Source organism: Myotis yumanensis, unplaced genomic scaffold (genome assembly GCF_028538775.1).
Source record: "Myotis yumanensis isolate MYYU_CA2020_CCGP unplaced genomic scaffold, mMyoYum1.0.hap1 SCAF_1, whole genome shotgun sequence".
NCBI classification, from domain to species: domain Eukaryota; kingdom Metazoa; phylum Chordata; class Mammalia; order Chiroptera; family Vespertilionidae; genus Myotis; species Myotis yumanensis.
This window is the reverse complement of record NW_027223752.1, coordinates 98,166,092-98,185,519: the sequence shown is the minus strand read 5'-3', so window position 1 is coordinate 98,185,519 and position 19,428 is coordinate 98,166,092. Positions and strand designations below refer to the sequence as shown.

Genomic DNA, 19,428 nt, shown 5'->3' with positions numbered 1-19,428 from the left:
CATCTTTTACTATCGCCAACCTCCTACTTTCCTCACCTTTATTGAGAGTCCTGATTTCTTGACTCTTAACGGAAATAGAGTCTATTTCCCTCACTATCACTGTCCCAGGACCTGTACTACCAGTGTTTTAGGTACCTGTTACAAAGAGAATGTTGGTACCTGCAGAACATCTAACAAGTAATTCACTTGCAAGATTCTAGGCCTGTGGTCGGCAAACTGAGGCTCGCGAGCCACATGCGGCTCTTTGGGCTCTTCAGTGTGGCTCTTCCTAAGCCTTAGGAGTACCCTAATTAAGTTAATAACAATGTACCTACCTATATAGTTTAAGCTTAAAAAATTTGGCTCTCAAAAGAAATTTCAATCGTTGTACTGTTGATATTTGGCTCTGTTGACTAAAGAGTTTGCCGACCACTGTGTAGGGCAGTGATGGCGAACCTTTTGAGCTCGGCGTGTCAGCGTTTTGAAAAACCCTAACTTAACTCTGGTGCTGTGTCACATATAGAAATTTTTTGATATTTGCAACCATAGTAAAACAAAGACTTATATTTTTGATATTTATTTTATATATTTAAATGCCATTTAACAAAGAAAAATCAACCAAAAAAATGAGTTCGCGTGTCACCTCTGACACGCGTGTCATAGGTTCGCCATCACTGGTCTAGGGGGTTATTTCAATTGTCTAATTTCTGCTTCTCCCAATAAACATACTCAGAAAATATAGTGCATGAAACTGGTGAGATAAATACGGATCGGATCTTGAAGGGACATGTAAGCCGGGTGAAGAAGCTTAGATTTTATCTTAAAGGCAGTGAGGATCCTGTGGCAGATTTAAGCAGGACAAAATATGGTCAGAATGGGAAGGTGAGGCTGGAGGCAATAAGTAATCAGGGCAGAGGGAAGTCCCTGTGGTCATCGACGTAAGAGGGCGGATGCTTGCAGGAGGGGAATAGAAGTCCTAGGACCTGGAGGTTGGTTGTGGGAGAGAGAGGAGACAGGCAGCCTCTTTAAATGGAAATTCCATACTTTCTCTTTAATTTTTAACAACTTTAATTTTTAACAACTTCTTTGACATAAAAGTTGCTTATGTTTAAGGTGTGAAACTTGATGTTTTGATATATGTCTGCAAGCTAAATAACTTATTCATCACCTGTACATAGTTACCATTTTGTGTCTGCATGTGTATATGGTGAGAAGATTTAAATTGACATCTATTCTCTTAGCTAATTTCAAGTACAGTATTGTTGCAAATGTGTTTGCATATTTATATACTATATGTATAATATAATACATATTTTATATAAATTTTACTTATGCAATGGGATAGTCATCCTTAAAAAAGGAAATCCTGCCACTTGTGCTAAATGTAATAAATCAGACACAGAAGACACACACTGCATACCTATTCTTTAAAAAAAATATTTTTTTTGAGTTCAGAGAGGGAGAGAGAGATAGAAACATCAATGATGAGAGAGTCATTGATTGGCTGCCTCCCTCATGCCCCACACTGGGGACCAAACCCCCAACCTGGGCATGTGCCCTGACTTGAACCTAACTGTGGCCTCCTGGCTCATAGGTCAACGCGAAAACAATGAGCTACGCTGGTGGGCCTAAATACCTTTCCCTTTTTTTTTTTTCCTGCCGCAGGTTTATTTGTATAAACAGCACAGGAGGACACCAGTGCCACGCAGACAGCAGCCAGGGGTCCCACCAGTCCTTCCGTCCTCACGTCGGCAGACAGAGGCCTCTACTGTGGAGCCTTCGTGGGGGCCTGGGCCCCTTTGGGAGCCTGAGCTGCAGCCGCACCCGCAGCCTGGGGCTTGGTTTCCACCTTGGCCTTGGCCTTTGACCAGCAGAGCCTGAGCCCCTTGGCAATGCGGGCACGAGCACGTTTCCCAAGCTTGGGGTGAGCGATGTAGGCAAGTTGATTGAGTTTGCGGCTGCTGCCCTTTGGGATGTTGGGCCTGGGCTCCTTGGGCTTGACCAGGGCCTCGATGGCCTCGGCGCGTGCGCTCATGGCCTTGGCGTTGTTGGCTTGCATTTTCTTTAGGCCCTTCTTGTTGTGCTTCTTGGCAAAGCTCATGTTCCTTAGGAACTTGGGGTCTACCCCCTTAAGAGATTCGTATCTTTGTGACCGGGGTTTCTTGATGTCGTTTCTGTGCCATTTTCGGGTCTGGCTGTGCGTGGTGTGGTTCTTGGACTTGGTCATCTCTGCACAGAAGCCCGCGGCTCCCGAAGCGCCGGGGACCAGAAAAGAAAGAGGAGGAGCATACCTATTCTTAAAGATACATTCCCTTGCCCTAGCTGGTTTGGCTCAGCGGATAGAGCGTCGGGCCTGCGGACTCAAGGGTCCCAGGTTCGATTCCGGTCAAGTGCATGTACCTGGGTTGCGGGCACATCCCCAGTAGGGGGCATGCAAGAGGCAGCTGAATCGATGTTTCTCTCTCATCAATGTTTCTGACTCGATATCCCTCTCCCTTCCTCTCTGTAAAAAAATCAATAAAATATATATTTTTTAAAAAAGATAACTTCCCTTCCCTGTGAAACCTTCCCTGACTTTCCATGACTTGCTCTCATAGCTACCTGTACACAGTTATGGTATTTTTTTCATTGTGTTTTTCTTTCATACTAGAATTTTCTGTCTGTACTGAGGGCACTTATTTTTGCCCAAAGTTTTTGTATTCCCAAGGCTTATATATATAAAGGCTGGCAAATCTTTGTAGAACAAATGAACAGATGAATAGATGTTTCAGAGTAGTGGGTGTCACTCTATAAAAGGTTATGGCCAAGCCTTGGCACTGATAGCCCTGAGTGGAGATCAGTGGAAAACACCTGGATCCTGTGGTGCAGACAAGGGGATTGCCCAGAGTTGGCACAACAAGGTCATGGTGTAGAGTCCAAACCGTAGGCATAGGCAGCTTGGCTTCTCAAGCTGCAAAAGCTGTTTTTGGATTTTTAATGAGCCTGGGAGCAACAACAAAGAGGGAGCCCTGGCTAAGTAGCTCAGTTGGTTAGAGCACCATCTCAATACATCAAGGTTGAGGTTTTAATCCCCGAGCAGGGCACATATAAAAATCAAAAGTCAACCATGAATGCATGAGTAGGTGGAACGACAAATCGATGTCTCTCTTCTCTCTCTCTCTTTCAAATCAATCAATCAATAAAAAAATCAGGGAGCTCTCCATTCTATGCATCTTTTGTTATCAGTTGACGTGGAGAAAAGGATTTCCTGAGGCCCCGCAGGAGGATGGGGCTTCTTGGAAAGCTTTATTGATGATGTAAAATTATGGGGGTTTCCCTCTAAGGTCCCATCTCCAGCCATCCTGCCATGGACGAAGCCCAATCTTGTCTTCAGCAGGGCCAGGATTAAGGCCACCGCCCACAGTTTCTCTTCCATACTAAAGCCCAGCCCAGTCCAGCATCTGGCTGGCTTAGCTTGTGTTCCCAGCTGCAGTCCATTGCGTGTGGGGTCTGCAGGGACCTGGGCCATGCAGCTGCTTAAGGCTACATGGCTACAGAGGCTGTTGCCAAGTGAGGGTCATGGAGCAAGAGAGCAAGAGGGAACAAGGAAGCAAGAGAGAGGAAACTCTGTCTGGAGATTTTGCCCTTCCAAGATTTCAAGTGCTTGCAGTGGCTCCACCATCCAGCCAACCATCTTTTTACCAGGCTAGACTGACAGCCAAGCACCTTCTCTACATCACCTCAACTTCACTGTGCACGGACCCCCCCCCCCCCCCCCCTTAGTTTGATCCCTTCCCCCAGTGACCTTCAGAGAATGGACTGGTGGTTTTCTGGGAGTGTGAAGCTGTAACTTCCTGGTGAAGCTGCCCAGATGACTATGTTTATAATGTCTGGTGTCTCCTTTGCTCTCTTCCCTACATTAATATTAGTAAAATAGCTAGCTACCACAATAACATTCTGACCTGGTGGACTAAAATTTCTGTGTGCCACCATGAGAAGCAAGGGGAAGTATGGTTAGCATCTATTCACCTGCATTTTATTATTATTTGTTGTTATTGTTAATCCTCACCTGATGATATTTTTCCATTGATTTTTAGGGTGAGTGGAAGAGAGAGGGAAAGACAGAGAGAAACATCGATATGAGGGAAACACATGGATTGGTTGCCTCCTGCATGAGCCCTGACCAGGGCCTGACCCGGGGAGGAGCCTGCAGCCAAGGTGCGTGCCCTTGACCAGAATCAAACTCGGGACTCTTTGGTCCCCAGGCTGACACTCTATTCACTGAGCCAAACTGGCTAGGGCATATTCACCTGCATTTTATATAGATACTAGTGGCCCTGCACTGGTGGGGTCCCTCGGCATGGCCTGTGGGCATCTCGCCGGAACCAGCAGTTCAACATCCCCTGAGGGATGTAGTAGTGCACAAAGTGGCAGGCGGCTGGGGAGGAGCCCAACCCCGGGCTGGGCGCTGCATTACTCCTGCTCATTCCTGCCCTGCTGCTCCTGCTGCTGCAGCTGCTCCGTAGGTAGGTTCGCTGCTGCTCTGCCTTGTCCTAGGGCAATAGCGGTGTGCCCATGATGACAGAGAAGCGGCCCTGGGCTCACAGCCAGTCAGTCTGGATGTCTGGATGCCGGTCCCGATCCCGGTCCCAGTCTGGATCGGGCAGGGTGTGCAGGGGGAGTGTCCAAGGGAGAGACCTGCACCTTCACAGCTGTGCTTGCCAGTCGTGAGCCCGGTGTCTGGTGCCCGATGGTCAGCTGAGCGGAGCTCCCGCTGTGGGAGTGCACTGACCACCAGGGGACAGCTCCTGCATTGAGCGTTTGCCCCCTGGTGGTCAGTGCACATCATAGCAACCAATCAAATGGTTGAATGGTCACTTAGGCTTTTATATATATAGATGCCTCACACTGACTATTTGTTCAACTGGACTGGACTTTAATATGGGACAGAAATTCTGGGCAGTGGCCTTAATTCTAGCTCTGCTGAAGACAAGTTTGGGCTTCTTCTACGGCAAAATGGACAGAAATGGGACCTTGGAGGGAAATCCTCTTAATTTTACATCATCAATAAAACTTCCCATAAAACCCCATCCTCTGGTGGAGGCTTCAGGAAATTCGTTTCCACACAGCACTCCAAGAACCCCCCTTCCACTGATAAGTAGTGTTTGGCTTGTGGGATGCATAATTTGATAAGCATATCCATTTAATTGATCTTATTATGTATTTCTTGAAATATTGTCCTTGTTTATTTTTTTTTGTTTACATGATTTGTCAAAGATGGCTGGAGGCTGTGGCAAAGCCCCTTCTGAGTTGCTGAAAATGTATCCTTGTATTTCTAAGAACATATTTGCTGTATGTATTTCAATACAATTCTGGTGAGCAGTATTGGTAGCAGTATTTTCACTGGTGCTTCTTGTTTGCCTTTGTCTTTCATAAATTTTTATTTCCTTTTGCTTTTATCCTATTTTATCCCATTTATGTCATATCATTTTGGATGGGGCTTTTAAACAGAGTAGTTTTGGACTCAATCTGCAAAGCTTTGACTTTTAATACATTTGTTTTTACTTGTTATCTTGTTTCATGTTTTGTTTCCTGATTTCTATGTATTTCCATTGTTTGCAAATATGGGTCGCATTTTCTTTGCTCTTGTCTTCCTTTGGAGATAGTTACACATATTTAAATCCTGCTAGTGATACTGAGATTTCAAAGGTTTTCAAGCGCATCCTATAACTTACATTTCTCTAATTACTTAATGGCAAACCTGTATGTTTGATGATCATGGCAGAGCAGTTTAACCTACTTTCCACCTCCTCAGGGTTCATTGCTCCTCACCCACCCAGGTTTTGCTAATGGAAACTGGATTTTAAAAATTAACTTATTGTAAAACTTAAAAAAATATTTATATGAAGAATGTTTTAACTATTTCTATAATATTTGAATTTATCTTTGTTTCAGTCAGTTTTGGACCTATGGGCCAATCCCTTACTTATTACTCCCTAATTTCTACCTCCTAGGCTTCTCATTTAGGTCAATTAATATTTGTCTTCAAATATATGCCTAAATATTTATACATATCTGTTTATTTTATTGCTTTTACAAGTGTGAGACAACTTTGCTGTGTACGGAATTCTTGGATCAAAATTATTTTTAATAATTTAAAATATTAAAATTGTTCAAAGATTTTTGCACTCTCCTTTGGCTTTGAATATTGCAGTACATTATTTTTTAATCTGGAACAGGAAAAAGAGGGGTTAGTGTGCTGCAGTGGTCCAGAGGGCCTCATAGACAAGGGTTGACTGCTTTTATCTACCACTTTCCTGCTTATCACTGACTGTCATAGACCAGTGGAAAGTTAGCTTTGGTTTTCCATTACTGTAAGGGATGAAACTAATGATGGTATTTAGCCTCCAAGGCTTATTGCAAGGATTCAGTGAGTTAATGTATATAAAGTACTTAGCCAAGTATCTGTTATGTAACTCAATTATGATTTATTTGATTTCCCTTTCTGTTTAATTTTGGACATTTTTCTGGGGATATCAGTTGTCTAAATTTCAACCTCTCCCCTTTTTTTTGCCCCCACCATGGTTTTTATATTTAGTCTCTATATTTTATGAGTATACAAGTTTCTCTTCATTTTTTTATTTTATCAAACCTGTCTTTTTCCTCAACTTAGATCTTAATTCTGCTAATATATTTCTAAAACTTTTTTAAGGTTTTGAAATATAATCACATACAGAAAAGTGTGTAAATCCTAGATGCACAGCTTGAGAAATAAGATACTAACCTGTGTGTAAGAACAGGGCACTGCAGCATTCCAGGGCTCCCTGCAGCCTCATTCAAGCACATGCCCTTTGCTCTGCTCAAAGGTAATATTCTTCTGACTTTGATGATAATCACTGTCTTTCTTTTCTAAAAGTTTGACTACCTAAGTATGCATCCCTAAATAGCATGGTTTAGCTTTTAAGCTTTATACATGGTGGGGGAAAAAGTAGATTTACAGTTGGTCATATGGAAAACAATACAATAATTAATCTATCTATATAAAAGGCTAATGTGTTAAGTGTCCAACTGTCTGATTGGTCACTATGATGTACACTGACTACCAGGGGGCAGACGCTTAATGCAGGAGCTGCCATAATGTGCACTGGCCATTTACAGAGAAATGGCACCATGGATCTGGTGCCCACAAAGCAATACTCAGCTTCCCACAAGTGGGACACAGGCCTTACCACCACCCCGGAGTGACAGCCCACCAAATCACAGCCAACACTGCTGTGACCCCATGGCGCAAAATGCGGCCCACAGCCCAGCCCAGTCTGAAAATGGTCGCTGTGGGTGCCAGGTAATGATGTGACATAACAACACTCTGCTTCTCTCCCTAGCGACTAGTCTCCTTGGAGTTTCTTCAGCCCAGGAACACTACTTGCTGTATAGCCAGGTACAAACATTTTATACTTTGACCAAATGTTTGTGAAGTGTATTCCTGTGCCTCATCTCATTTGATCCTCACAGAAGTCCTGGAGTAGGTAGATAGGAGACTCTGTAGAATCCTATTTTCTTTTCATTAGCCAGAAAATAAAGATTTAGGAAGCTTAGAAACTTGACCCTATTGAAAAGAAGTAAGAAATGGTGGACCTTGAAAATGACTTCAGGTTTTCTCACTGTGCAGACTATAGTCAAACAGTGCTGCAGTTAAATATTTTACCTTTTGTTCTCTCTGCATGATCTACAATAATAATCTGCTTCATGTTGATATTTACTGCTGTGTTGCTGACAATTACCTGAAAGAGAAGTTGGGGTGCTTCACTGGGCTGGAAAAGTTTAGCTACATCAGAAAGCAGGTCTAATTAAGCAAGTTTATTCTATATATATAAAAGGCTAAGTTGGCTTGCACATGCACGCTACATATAAAGCTCTTGCTGGCACTGATCACATGTATGTGTTTCCATCTGTCATTGTGGATCATGAATTTGGTTGACACTTCTATTATAGAGAAAGGGTGAATAGCAATATTAAAATATTTCTTCTAATTAATTTTCTTCCAATGTGCACGAATTCATGCACTGGGCAACCAGTAAATAATAATACAAGAATAAACTTTGTTTTGTGTATTCACAACTGTAAACCTATTTTTGCCACACCCTGTATACATGAAATCAACCAATATGAAGTTTTTTCTGGCTTCTTCCATGAGCCATTGTATTTGTAGCATTCATCTGCATTGTGGTGAGTAGCTGTAGTTGCTCATTTTCAATTTTGTATACTATTCCATCGTTTGTATATCCCACCATATTATCACAGCTGTAGTTGGACAGTTTGGCTACTATTAACAATACTGTTATAAACATTAAAAAATTACATGTATTTAATTTTTTAAGGTATACAATATGATGACTTGATATGCATAGTGAAATGATTACTGCAATCAAGCTATATCTTATAACATATCTCCTAGCAATTGTCAGGTTTTGATTTATTTTTTATTACAGCACCTGAAATCTACTCTTAGCAAATTTATAGTATTCAATGCAATATAATTAACTTGAAATTTGTTTCCTGCTATCCCTGTGACATTTATAAGAGTAAATATTATGCTTATGAGAGGGTTTGTTGGGTCGTAGAGCATATATATAATTAATCAATTAGGTATTGTCAAACCATTCACCCAAACAGTGCTGTGTGCGATAGTGTTTTTAATTTCCTTAAAATCATTCATCATTTTGCCATCTCTTTTTAGCCTGCTCTCTCCTTGTTCTGTTTCTCTTTGTTAGAGCCTGTGTCTTTTTATACTGTACTTAGAAGGCTAATCAGAGTTTGGAAATTTTCTTCTGGAATATAAAAAGAGTTTATTTTAAATATAAAAAGAGCTCCTTTTCCCCCAGGTCTCTCAAAAATTGTTCTATTTTTATTTAAACTGTATTTTTCCCCATAGATGTGTGTTAGTTTCCCTTCTTTCTTTTCTTTGCACAGAAATGAATCCAGACTGTATTTGTCACCAGACAGGGTGAGAAGGCTTTTCCTTATTCTACCCTCACTGTGTCTTCCACAGAGATGTATCGTTATGGTCCAAGGATGTATTAAAGTGGTCTCCTTTTCAGAGATGTGAAGGCAGGTTAATGCACTACACCTTCAATCCAATTTTCCATTTCTAAGTAGACATTTATTCAACTGGCATGACATCTATCTCTAATGTTTGATTCTGTGATATGCAAACCACCATAATTTGCAAAACACTATACTCCCCAATATTCAGGGTTTCTGTGGCTGACTCCAGCAGCTGTCACAGTCACTCTGCATCTCCTCCCACCTCTATGCACACTCTCATCTCCCCACTACTTGTGGCTTTTGCCTTCTCTGCCTAGGTGCAGAGCTTTGGAGGAGTGGCGGAGGGAGGGGAACCTTGTGTGACACTGTGTTTGACACACAGAGAAGCACCAAGGGGAGCACAAAGTGTAACCACCTTAGTCCCCATTTGCACATTCCTTTGGACTCTGAGTCAGGGGACTGAGGTGGGGAAATAAAGAAAATTATTTTTTAAAGAGAAGATTATTGATTTTTAGAGAGAGAAGAAGGGATATGGAGAGAGAGAGACATCGATGTGAGGGAGTAACATCGATTGGTTGCCTTATGCATGCTCCCACCGGGGATCCAGCTGGCAACCCAGGCATGTGCCCTTGATGGAAAATCGAAGTGGCAATCTCTTCATGCATGGGATGATGCTAACCACTTAGCCACAGCCAGGGGTAAAAACATCTTTTTAAAATTTCAAATGAAGCTTTGAACCCTGGGTGGGGTGTGTGGGGTTGGGTGGGGGCAGGTAGAGGTTGGGATGGAGCTGAAGGCACACTCTGTTGATCTGAGTGCTGGTTACACAGATGAGTTTGGTTTGTGAATGTTCAATGAGCTTTTCTGCATCTATATTAGACTTTAATAAAAAGGTTTTTTAAAAATGTTAAAACAACTATTTTTGATTGTGTGTTTCTCCCCAAGTGGCTTCTTTTTCAGGATGCAAATCAGAGTATGTGGTGTGATGCACAACAAATAGGTTTTTTCAGAACATTTTCAAATGCCTTGGGCTTTGATTCCACTCAGATCCTGGTGTGTTTTGTGTGGTGGGTTTTGTCTTATAGTTTCATGGATACTTTAGTGCAAACATAGGAGCAGCTTTGTGAAGGATGTTAATCAGATTCCACTCTCTGGAAGTCATAACACATTACATATAATTAGCAAAGTGGAGAAACATGAAGGCAAGTCACACTGAACTGTATCAGATGGAAATAGTTTAGTAAAGGTGCATTCATAGATGTTCAAACAACTTAAATCTACCTTGTCATTTTATGGGGTAATGATACCAGTTTTAGGATAACTACTGAGATTTTGAAAACTCACTTTTAAAGTTATGAAACTAGTTTTATATAAGTCAGCATTAAAGAAGATGGTTGATGACATGTAGTGAATTAAAGATGACAAGATAGACAATCCACATAATTAAAAATGTATCATCTTTTAAATACCATTAGTATGACATGCTCTGAGATGTAAAAACTAACAGATTTTCTGAATTAGTTATATTTTTAAATGGACCAAACCTGTCTGTGCCTCAGAATCATTTGGGAAGCTTGTGAATAATGTATATTATTCAGTGTCATGCCCGAATTTTCTGAGCCAGCATACCCACGAATGTGCCAGGATATTGGCCTGTATTAATGCATTGAACTGGGTCACACTGCGTCTCCTCTCGCTTTTCTAAGCTTCTGGGATACTACCCTTATAGACAGTAATCTGGCCCAGAGGGACTATTGAGTCTAGTTTCAGGTCTGATCTCCTGATCTCAAGGGCCTCTTGCACCCAGACTGTCCTGAGTGATAAGCAACTGTCTTTCCAGGAGTTACTAGAATTTTATAACTATTCCAGGAGTTGGGATGCATTTTAGGGAAGAGGGGGCAGTGTCAGCATTGTGGTATCATGCATAGGAGCTGGAACGTGAGTATGTGGGTCATGGAAGAAGCTCAAAATCCCATGGAAAACCAATAGTGAAGCTGGACTGATGGTTGTACCCTGACCACTAGCGGCAAGTATCACTGAGGGTGTGTGATGGAGTGGAAATGACACTCCAATGCAAGCACAGATATTTGTATTTAGATCCAAGTTTTTATATTTTATAACTGTTTCATCTTGACCAAGTTAATTTACTTACTAGAGTTTCAGTTTTCTCATCAGTAAAAGAGCAGGTAGGGTGGTTGTTAAGAAAAGAAATATGAATGTAAAAAATGCCTTAGGATAGTGCATGGGATATAGAATGCGCTCAATAAATATTATTTTCTCTTTTCTCATGTATTTTCCTTTTTTTCAATCCACTCTTAATGAATTTTTAATGTTACATTTGTTGCTATGGTAGTTTTGTAACAGAAGCAATAAAAACATCAAGAATTGCCCTAACCGGTTTGGCTCAGTGGATAGAGCGTCGGCCTGCGGCCAGGTTCGATTCTGGTCAAGGGCATGTACCTTGGTTGCGGGCACATCCCCAGTGGGGGGCATGCAGTAGGCAGCTGATCGATGTTTCTCTCTCATCGATGTTTCTGACTCTCTATCCCTCTCCCTTCCTCTCTGTAAAAAATCAATAAAATATATTAAAAAAAACACATCAAGAATTGCATTCATTCATTCATTTATTCAATCAATGAATAATTTCCAAGAACCTGCTTCAGTTATTTATTACTGCATAAAAACCCTCATATGACTTAAAACAATAAAACTTAGTTTTCTTTCATTTCTGCAACATGGGCTCAGCTGGAGAGTTCTGCTCATCTTCCTGGTGGTCATTCATGTGGCTCATTTAATTGCACATTAGCTGGGACTGGACTCACTTGGGACACTGCAATGACAGGGCTTCTCTGTCTATTGCAGAGTAGCCCAACTTCTTATATAGTAGCTCAGAACTCCCAAAGGCTCAAAAACAGAAGTTCTGAGTCTTTTCAAGGCTCAGGCTAGGAACTGGCAGTGTCATTTCCGCTGCATCCTGTGATTACAGGTAGCTACACAATGTGCCCTAATTAGATGGAGAGGGCAGCACATAGTGTGTGTGAATAGTGAGAGTTGTGGTTCATTGGGGGCCACTGTTGTAATAGACTGTCACTCTGGTAGATATTGACAAAAGGGCACGGACACAGGGAAATTAAACTGATGACCAAAGATTACATTCTATTTGGAGCTGTGGTGAATACACAGGTACTGTTCAATAACACGGAATTGAGGCCAGCAGGCCTTCGACAAGTGCCAAATCCATGCCAAGAGAAGAGTTCTGTCTGAGGACGGAGTGCTGAGGCAAGTCATGATGAATAGTGAATGAGGCAGGTTCTTGGGAGATGGCTAGGAATTTCTTGAGGAGGAGGGATTTGTGCTTTGTGTTTCAACAGTCACTGAGTTCTGTAATAGCTCATACTCTACACCAGGGATATTTGGTGTCCTTTTGAATAATTGTTTTGTTTTGGAATTTTTCTAGGTCACCACCATTCATCAGATGCTTCTGGAAGCACAGGAGGTAAAGAAATGTGGGCATGTGTGTGGCAAGAGCAAAGCAGGAGTAGGAATAAGATCCTCTGTTACTTCAGTACTGGTCCACCTTGCAGTAAAATGGGTTTCATAATACTATACCTTTCCCAGATAACACACCAAGTTGTGAGGAGAATTAAATGACATGATGACACAAAAATGACACCATTATCCTTAAAACAATTAAAAATTTTAGGACACCATATAAATGTTATTTGGCTACTTCAATTCCTTCGTGGGATAAGTAAAATATTTATTGCTATTATTATCCAATGTCTGGAACATAGTAAACACTCAAACATGGACTGAAATAATATATGAATTTTTTAAAAAAGGATTAACTAGATATTTGGGCAGAATAAATGGTAACAAAACTGTTAGGTAAATTAACCTATGTTCCCTGGCAACCTGATGTTCAGTATGCTGGAAATATGGCTTTTAAATCTGCAGATATTTCCCTGGTGCTGAGCCTCTATGGCTGCAATTCTAGAAAACCCCATTGATCATGTTTAAATGGTTTTTGTAAGCCCTCAGACTGACAACAGATTTGAAAGACTTCATTTATTCAATCAATAAGCACCGTCACATAGAAACCACGACTGCTTATCACCTTTCAAAACATTAAACTTCAAGTGAAAGCATTAAACTTGCCAAATTTGCTTTTTGCTTTTATCTTATTCCACTAAAGTCATAAGAAGTCCTTCTAAAAAACAATTGAAATACTGTAGCACAAGGGTTGGCAAATGATGGCCCACAAGCAGATTCTATCTCCCCAACTCGTATTTGTATGGCCTGCAAGTGAATAATGTATTTCTTGGTTCCAAATTGTTGAAAGAAAATAGAGAGAAGGCAATATTTTACGACACGTGAAAATTATGTAAAACTCAAATTGTGGTGCCCATAAATAGTTTTATTGGAACCCAGTCAAACACATTCATTTTTGCATTTTCTGCAGCTGCTTTCACGCTGTAACAGCAGCACTGAATAGTTGCAATAGAGATCTTATGGCCCACACAGCCTCAGGTATGTACTATCTGGCTCATTACGGAAGAAGTTTACTCATTTTGGCTCCAGACTCATGAAAAGGCAGCAGAGCATCTGGACTTTCCCCCACAGTATAAGGAGTGACCTGTGTTTGGGATGTTCAGAGAGGGAATCAGGAGCAGGTGGGGGCTCTCACCCTTGAACACTGTCTATTGGCCCCAATGATGGGGATTTCCTCTAATGTTGGTGAAGGTCCAGTTCTGCAGAGAATATGAGGTTTACAATGGGCTTTTTGTTTTTTTAGCAAAAGGAATTTTCTTATTTAATCAATAGATATAGAATATTTACTAATGGTGTATTCCATACTAGGCCAGATGCTGAAGAATCGTGAAAGTCTCTGATCTTCAGGAATTTACTGCCTAGCCAGGCAAAGCAAGATGTAAACACATACATATGGGGCACTAAGTTAGGGCACTTTTTTGGGGGGGTGGGTCTGTACAGTATTGTTCTTTTTGGTGTCAGAATCCCTCTTTTCTTTTTGGAATCCTCCCATCCCTCTTCTCAGCGCATGGGTTTTAGGTGGAGCTGATCTTGACCCCTGTCAGAGATGAGCATGTAACACAGGACTAGCAGGACTTCTGCTAGAAGTTTGGGAAAGCCGGTCTTCTTTTCCTGGGGCCTCCAACTGCTAGGATTATAAAAGTCACCTTGTGGGGAGAGCTTGCCTAAGAAAGAAACTGCACAGGAGGAAGCAGAGACAGAGTGATGGAGAAGGAAGCAGAGATTCAGATGATTCTGATTGAACCTCTGGGCACAGATGGACCTTAATTCTCTTTCCTTCCTGTTTAGGGAAACAATGCAGTCTGTTTATTAGATTTCTTGTCAATGAAAGATAAGACAATATGGGCTTGAATGCCAGGGTGAGTGACATAAACAGAAAAGTTGCAGAAAATTAGAGAGGCTCAAGGTTAGAGTGAGCTGATGCAACTGGGGAATTTGATGTTGAAGAGGTAGACTCAGCTTGGCATAAGCTAAGTGCATAGACTGGGAGTAGGGGGAGATGGAAGGGCAAAGGGAAATGTGTGAGAAGAAAAGTCTCTTCCATTATTGAAATGTAAACAATAAAATGTAAGAAAGAGAAGAGTATATTAAAGGAATCTCAAAGTCAAGTTTTGCAAAAGTGGAGTTAACTAGACTTCCTCTTATCTCAGATCTTCATGCCTTCAAACAATTTTTTTTCTTAGTAAAGAAAAATTAAATTTCTCTTAGAATACTGTTTGGAAAGAAAAATAAAATGCAAAGGAAGGAAGATAGTTGTTATTAACTAATTCTTCCAAACAGTGGGTGATAACAAAAAGGGGAAAATACTTTACATTCATCTGGGTTAAATAAGGCACCTCTTCTGATTCCAGTCCAGCCAGTTTCACAGACACAATAATGTCAGATCTGGCTCTTAGCACTCAAAAGGGGAATTTGACTTTTAAGTTTTGAGGGAAATGAGAAATAAAGGGATTACATAATTGAAAATCTGGTTCTGTCTCTTAAAAGCCATTCAGTTTAGGTCAGGAGGCAAGTCTTCTTTTCCCTCTAACTGTTCGCCTTGGCTCCTGGTACCCTGTGCTTGTTTCTCCTGTGAATAGCTCATTAGTGTTGGGCAGATGTTCCCACTGGGTGCACCGTGTTAATGGGGAAACAATAGAGGCAACGTTATGATCCAAGAGGAGTTATTATTGGATCCAAAATAGAACAATGAAAGAGAACATGTGTCTTCCACACGCCTATTAGCAGCAATCCCTCAGCTGTGCTTTATTTTTTTATTTGACCCTCTTGGTAAACCTGCCATTAAGAAGCATAGGGTGAAAATATTTAGTCCCATTCAGCTGCTGAGGTGGTGATACTGTCCCCTTCTATTCAGATCATCTTACCTTAAACCTTTAAAAGGAGACCAAGTAGAAATAAAAAAGAAAAGAAATCATGCAGATGGATATTTGAATATAATTAATTAAGAATAAACAACTAAGCCAATCACTTAAGTACAATCCTGGGGAAATATGGTAAAAAGATAGTCATTGAGAAGTACAAAAGAGTAAAACTTTTGTTTTGAACTAGGTAATATATTCACATTTCATAGGCATTTGGTGATTGTGACACCAGGGATCTGAGCACATGTGGTTTGGATCCACACACTGGGCAGCAGAAGGCAATGGTGAACCACTACTGCATTTTCTTTTTCTCTCAATTCTCTCTCTCTCTCTCTCTCTCTCTCTCTCTCTCTCTCTCTCTCTCTCTCTCTCTCCCTCTCTCTCTCCCTCATTGAAAATCGTATGTGAGACACTCCAAAAAGAAATCTGAGCTATTGCTGAAAGATGACACTCCCAGGTCAGAAAGTCCTACATTGCTGGGAAGAGCAGAGAGTGGGTATGATAGCAATGCTGCTAATGACACAACTAGACCAACACGGGAAGGATGTCCAGCAGCTGATGTGCACAAGGGCAAAAGGAAAGTACAATGCTGCACAACACATATAATTGGAACTTGGAATGTAAGAAACATGACCAAGGTAACTGGAAATTGTAAACCAAGAAAAGACGTTCAACCTCATTAATCATCAAAGAGATGCAAATTAAAAGCACAATGAGATATCACCTCACACATGTCAGAATGGGTACATAAATAAATCAACCAATAACAAGTGCTGGCAAGAATGTGTTTAAAAAAAAGAACCCTTGTGACCTGTTGGTAAGAATGCAGACTGGTGCAGTCACTATGGAAAGCAATATGGAATTATCTCAAAAAATTAAAAATGGAGCTGCCTTTTTACCCAGTGATTCCGCTTCTGGGAATATATCTAAAGAAACCCAAAACAAAATTTGAGAGAATATATGCACCTTTATGTTCACTGCAGCATTATTTACAATAATTAAGATCTGGAACAGACCAGATCAGTAGATGAGTAGATAAAAAAGCAGTGCTACTTCTATATAATGGAATACTACTCAGCTGTAAAAAAAAAAAAGAAATCTTAGTTTTGTGACAGCATGAATGTACCTGGAAAATATGGGAAGTGAAATAAGCCAGTCAGAAAAAGACAAGTACTACATGATCTCACTTATATGTGGAATCTGATGAACAAAATAAGCTAATAAAATAGAAACAGAAGCATAGATACATAGAACAGACTGACAGCTGTCAAGGGGAAGGGCATTGGGGAGCTGGTGAAAAAAAGGTGAAGGAATTATGCAAAAGTAATAGCCATAGGGAAAGGGGATGGAGGGAGGTGGAAAAGGGAAAAGGGGGATAAATGAGGCTGGAAAGAGACTTTACTTTGGGTGATGGGCACATGACGCAGTGTACAGATGATGTTTTGTTGAGGTGTTCACTTGAAACCTGTATGGTTTTGTTAACCAATGTCACCCCAACAAATTCAATAAAAGTAAGAAATGGAACATGTAAACACTGTAGTGCTTGGTGTTAGCAAACTAAATTGACTGGAATGGTACATCTGCAGTGTTCTCCTCTGGAAATGACAAGCTCAGAGACATGGAGTGGCTTTAATACTGAGGCAAGATGTAGCACAGGCAGAAGCTACAATGTAAGGTTGGACCAAATAATATCAATCAGACTTCTAGATAAACCTCTAACATAACCATTATTCAAGTCTATGTTCCAACTACAGAGGAAAAAGACAAAATTGAATTTTTTTATACAAGTATCTATGAAGAAATTGATTACATATCAAAACAGGACATTATAGGTGATTGGAATGCAAAACTAGGAAATAAAGCAGAATCAAATGTTGGAAAATTTGGACTAGGGGTCAGAAATGAAGCAGGAGATTGGCTTGTGAATTTTAATGAAGTTAACAATTTGCCTATTGCAAACACATGCTTCAAACAACCAAACAGTTGACTGTATACATGAACATCACCAGATGGCCAATACAGAAATCAGGTAAACTATTTAATTGGCATCCAGAGATGGAAAAACTGTATTCTCTCTGACAAAACAAGGCCAGGGGCAAATTGGTATTGACTACAAACTATTAATATCAAACATTAGAGTGAAGCTGGAAAAGAGTGCTGAAAGAATCGCAGTGCCAACACATAATGTAAGTAACATTCCCCTTGGGTTTAAGTCCATCTGCTAAACTGTTAAATTTAATTGACCGAGAACCAGAAGAACTGTGGGCTGAAACTAGGAATAACAGTACTATTAGGGAAGAACGTGGAAAGACAATCCAGAAGTAGGAATTGAAAAAGAAAAAGAAAAATCGAGATGCATGAAAGAGAAACACTAAAACTTGTTAGAGATAAGTGAGAAGCAAAAGTGATAAAATCAGGGTTAAAGTCATAAGTGCAACTTTTCTACAACTATCATGTAGAGATAAAAGAACTATTACAATAGTCAGTGTAAGAAGATAAAGGGAAACAACAAAAAATGAAAAACAGATCTCTACCGAAGATTCAAGAAATAAAAGGGAAATTCAAGCCCAGACTAGGAATGCTGAACAGCTAACAAGGAAGCACATTATCTGATCAGGAGAGAATAAAAGGTGAAAATAGTATAATATAAATCTATACAGAGGAGACAAAAGGATGACAGCATCTTTGAGGAAGATTTGTATGAGAAAGAACTTGTAATTCTAGGAACTGAAGTGAAAGCTGCCCTCAAAGTATTGGGAAGAAATCAATCACCAGGGGTAGATGGGATACACATAGAATTATTTCAAGCCATGAGACTCTTTCAAAATCCTAGCAAGAATATGTCAACAAATATGGAAAACAAAACAATGGCTTACAGACTGGAAACATACAATATGTATACCAATTTTTAAGAAAGGAGATACAAAGGAGTGTAGTAACTATAGGACCATCACTCTCATTTCCCATGCAAGTAAAGTGATAATCAAGGTAATGCAACAAAGATTTTACCTTATTTGGAGCCAGATATTTAAGCTGGATTCAGAAAAGGAAGAGGCACTTGAGAGCTAATTGCAAACATGGATTGGGGACTGAGACTCCAGAATTTTAGAAGATTAGTCTATGTTTTAAAGACTACTGTATGGCCTTTGACTGTGTGGATTATGAGAAGCTCTCAGAGAAATGGGCGTGCCTCAGCACTGGTTTGTTGTGATGCATCACCTGTGTTGTGCATAGGAAGCCACTGTCAGGACAGAATATGGAGAGACAGATGGTTTTCCATTGGCAAAGGTGTCCAGTAAAGATGCATTTTATCTCTGCATTTGTTTAATTTGTGCAAAGAACATATACAAAAGATTGAACTAGGCTCAGAGGAAGGAGGAGTGAAAATTGGTGGAATAAATATCAATAAGCTAAGATGACTATCTTACTAGCAAACAGTAGCAATGATTTGAAATGACTTCTGGTGAAAGTGGGGGAAGAAAGTGCAAAAGCAGGACTGTATGGAACATCAAGACAAAAATCCTAACTATAGAAGATAGACTGTGAAGATATCGAATTGTTTAAGATTTTGTTTACTCTGGCTCCGATCAATTCAAATAGACATTATAGCCAAGAAGTCAAGAAAAGGCTGAGACTCAGAAGGGCAGCAGTGAAAGAATTAAAGATCATTAAGTGCAAAGATGTGTCATTAAAGATCAAAGTTAAAATCATCCACACTCCCACGTTCCCAATTACAATGTCTGGATGTGAAAATTGGACAGTGAAGAAGGCTGATAGGGAAAAATTGATTTATATGAAATATGGTATTGAAAGAGAGTGCCACTGATACCCTGGACCACCAGAAAGACAAACAAGTGGGCCATAGAGCAAATTAAGTCTGAAATAGCACTGGAGGCAAAAATGACAAAACTGAAAGCCACCCTACTTTGGGCACATTATGAGAAGACAGGGTTCTTTGGAAAAGACAATAATGCTGGGAAAAATAGAAGGCAGCAGGAAAAGGGGAAGACCA

The 19,428-nt window shown here is 40.4% G+C and overlaps 1 protein-coding gene across 1 annotated transcript; it reads right to left on the bottom strand.

Annotated features, from left to right (window-relative positions):
- Nucleotides 1-1,744: 1,744 nt before the first annotated feature.
- On the bottom strand, nucleotides 1,745-5,981 carry LOC139004383 (large ribosomal subunit protein eL29-like). Its single transcript, XM_070407324.1, has 2 exons — nucleotides 5,966-5,981; nucleotides 1,745-2,226 (listed from the first exon to the last, which is right to left on the bottom strand). Exons 1-2 carry the CDS (start codon nucleotides 5,979-5,981, stop codon nucleotides 1,745-1,747), a joined length of 498 nt encoding a protein of 165 aa, XP_070263425.1.
- Between the last annotated feature and the right edge of the window lie 13,447 nt (nucleotides 5,982-19,428).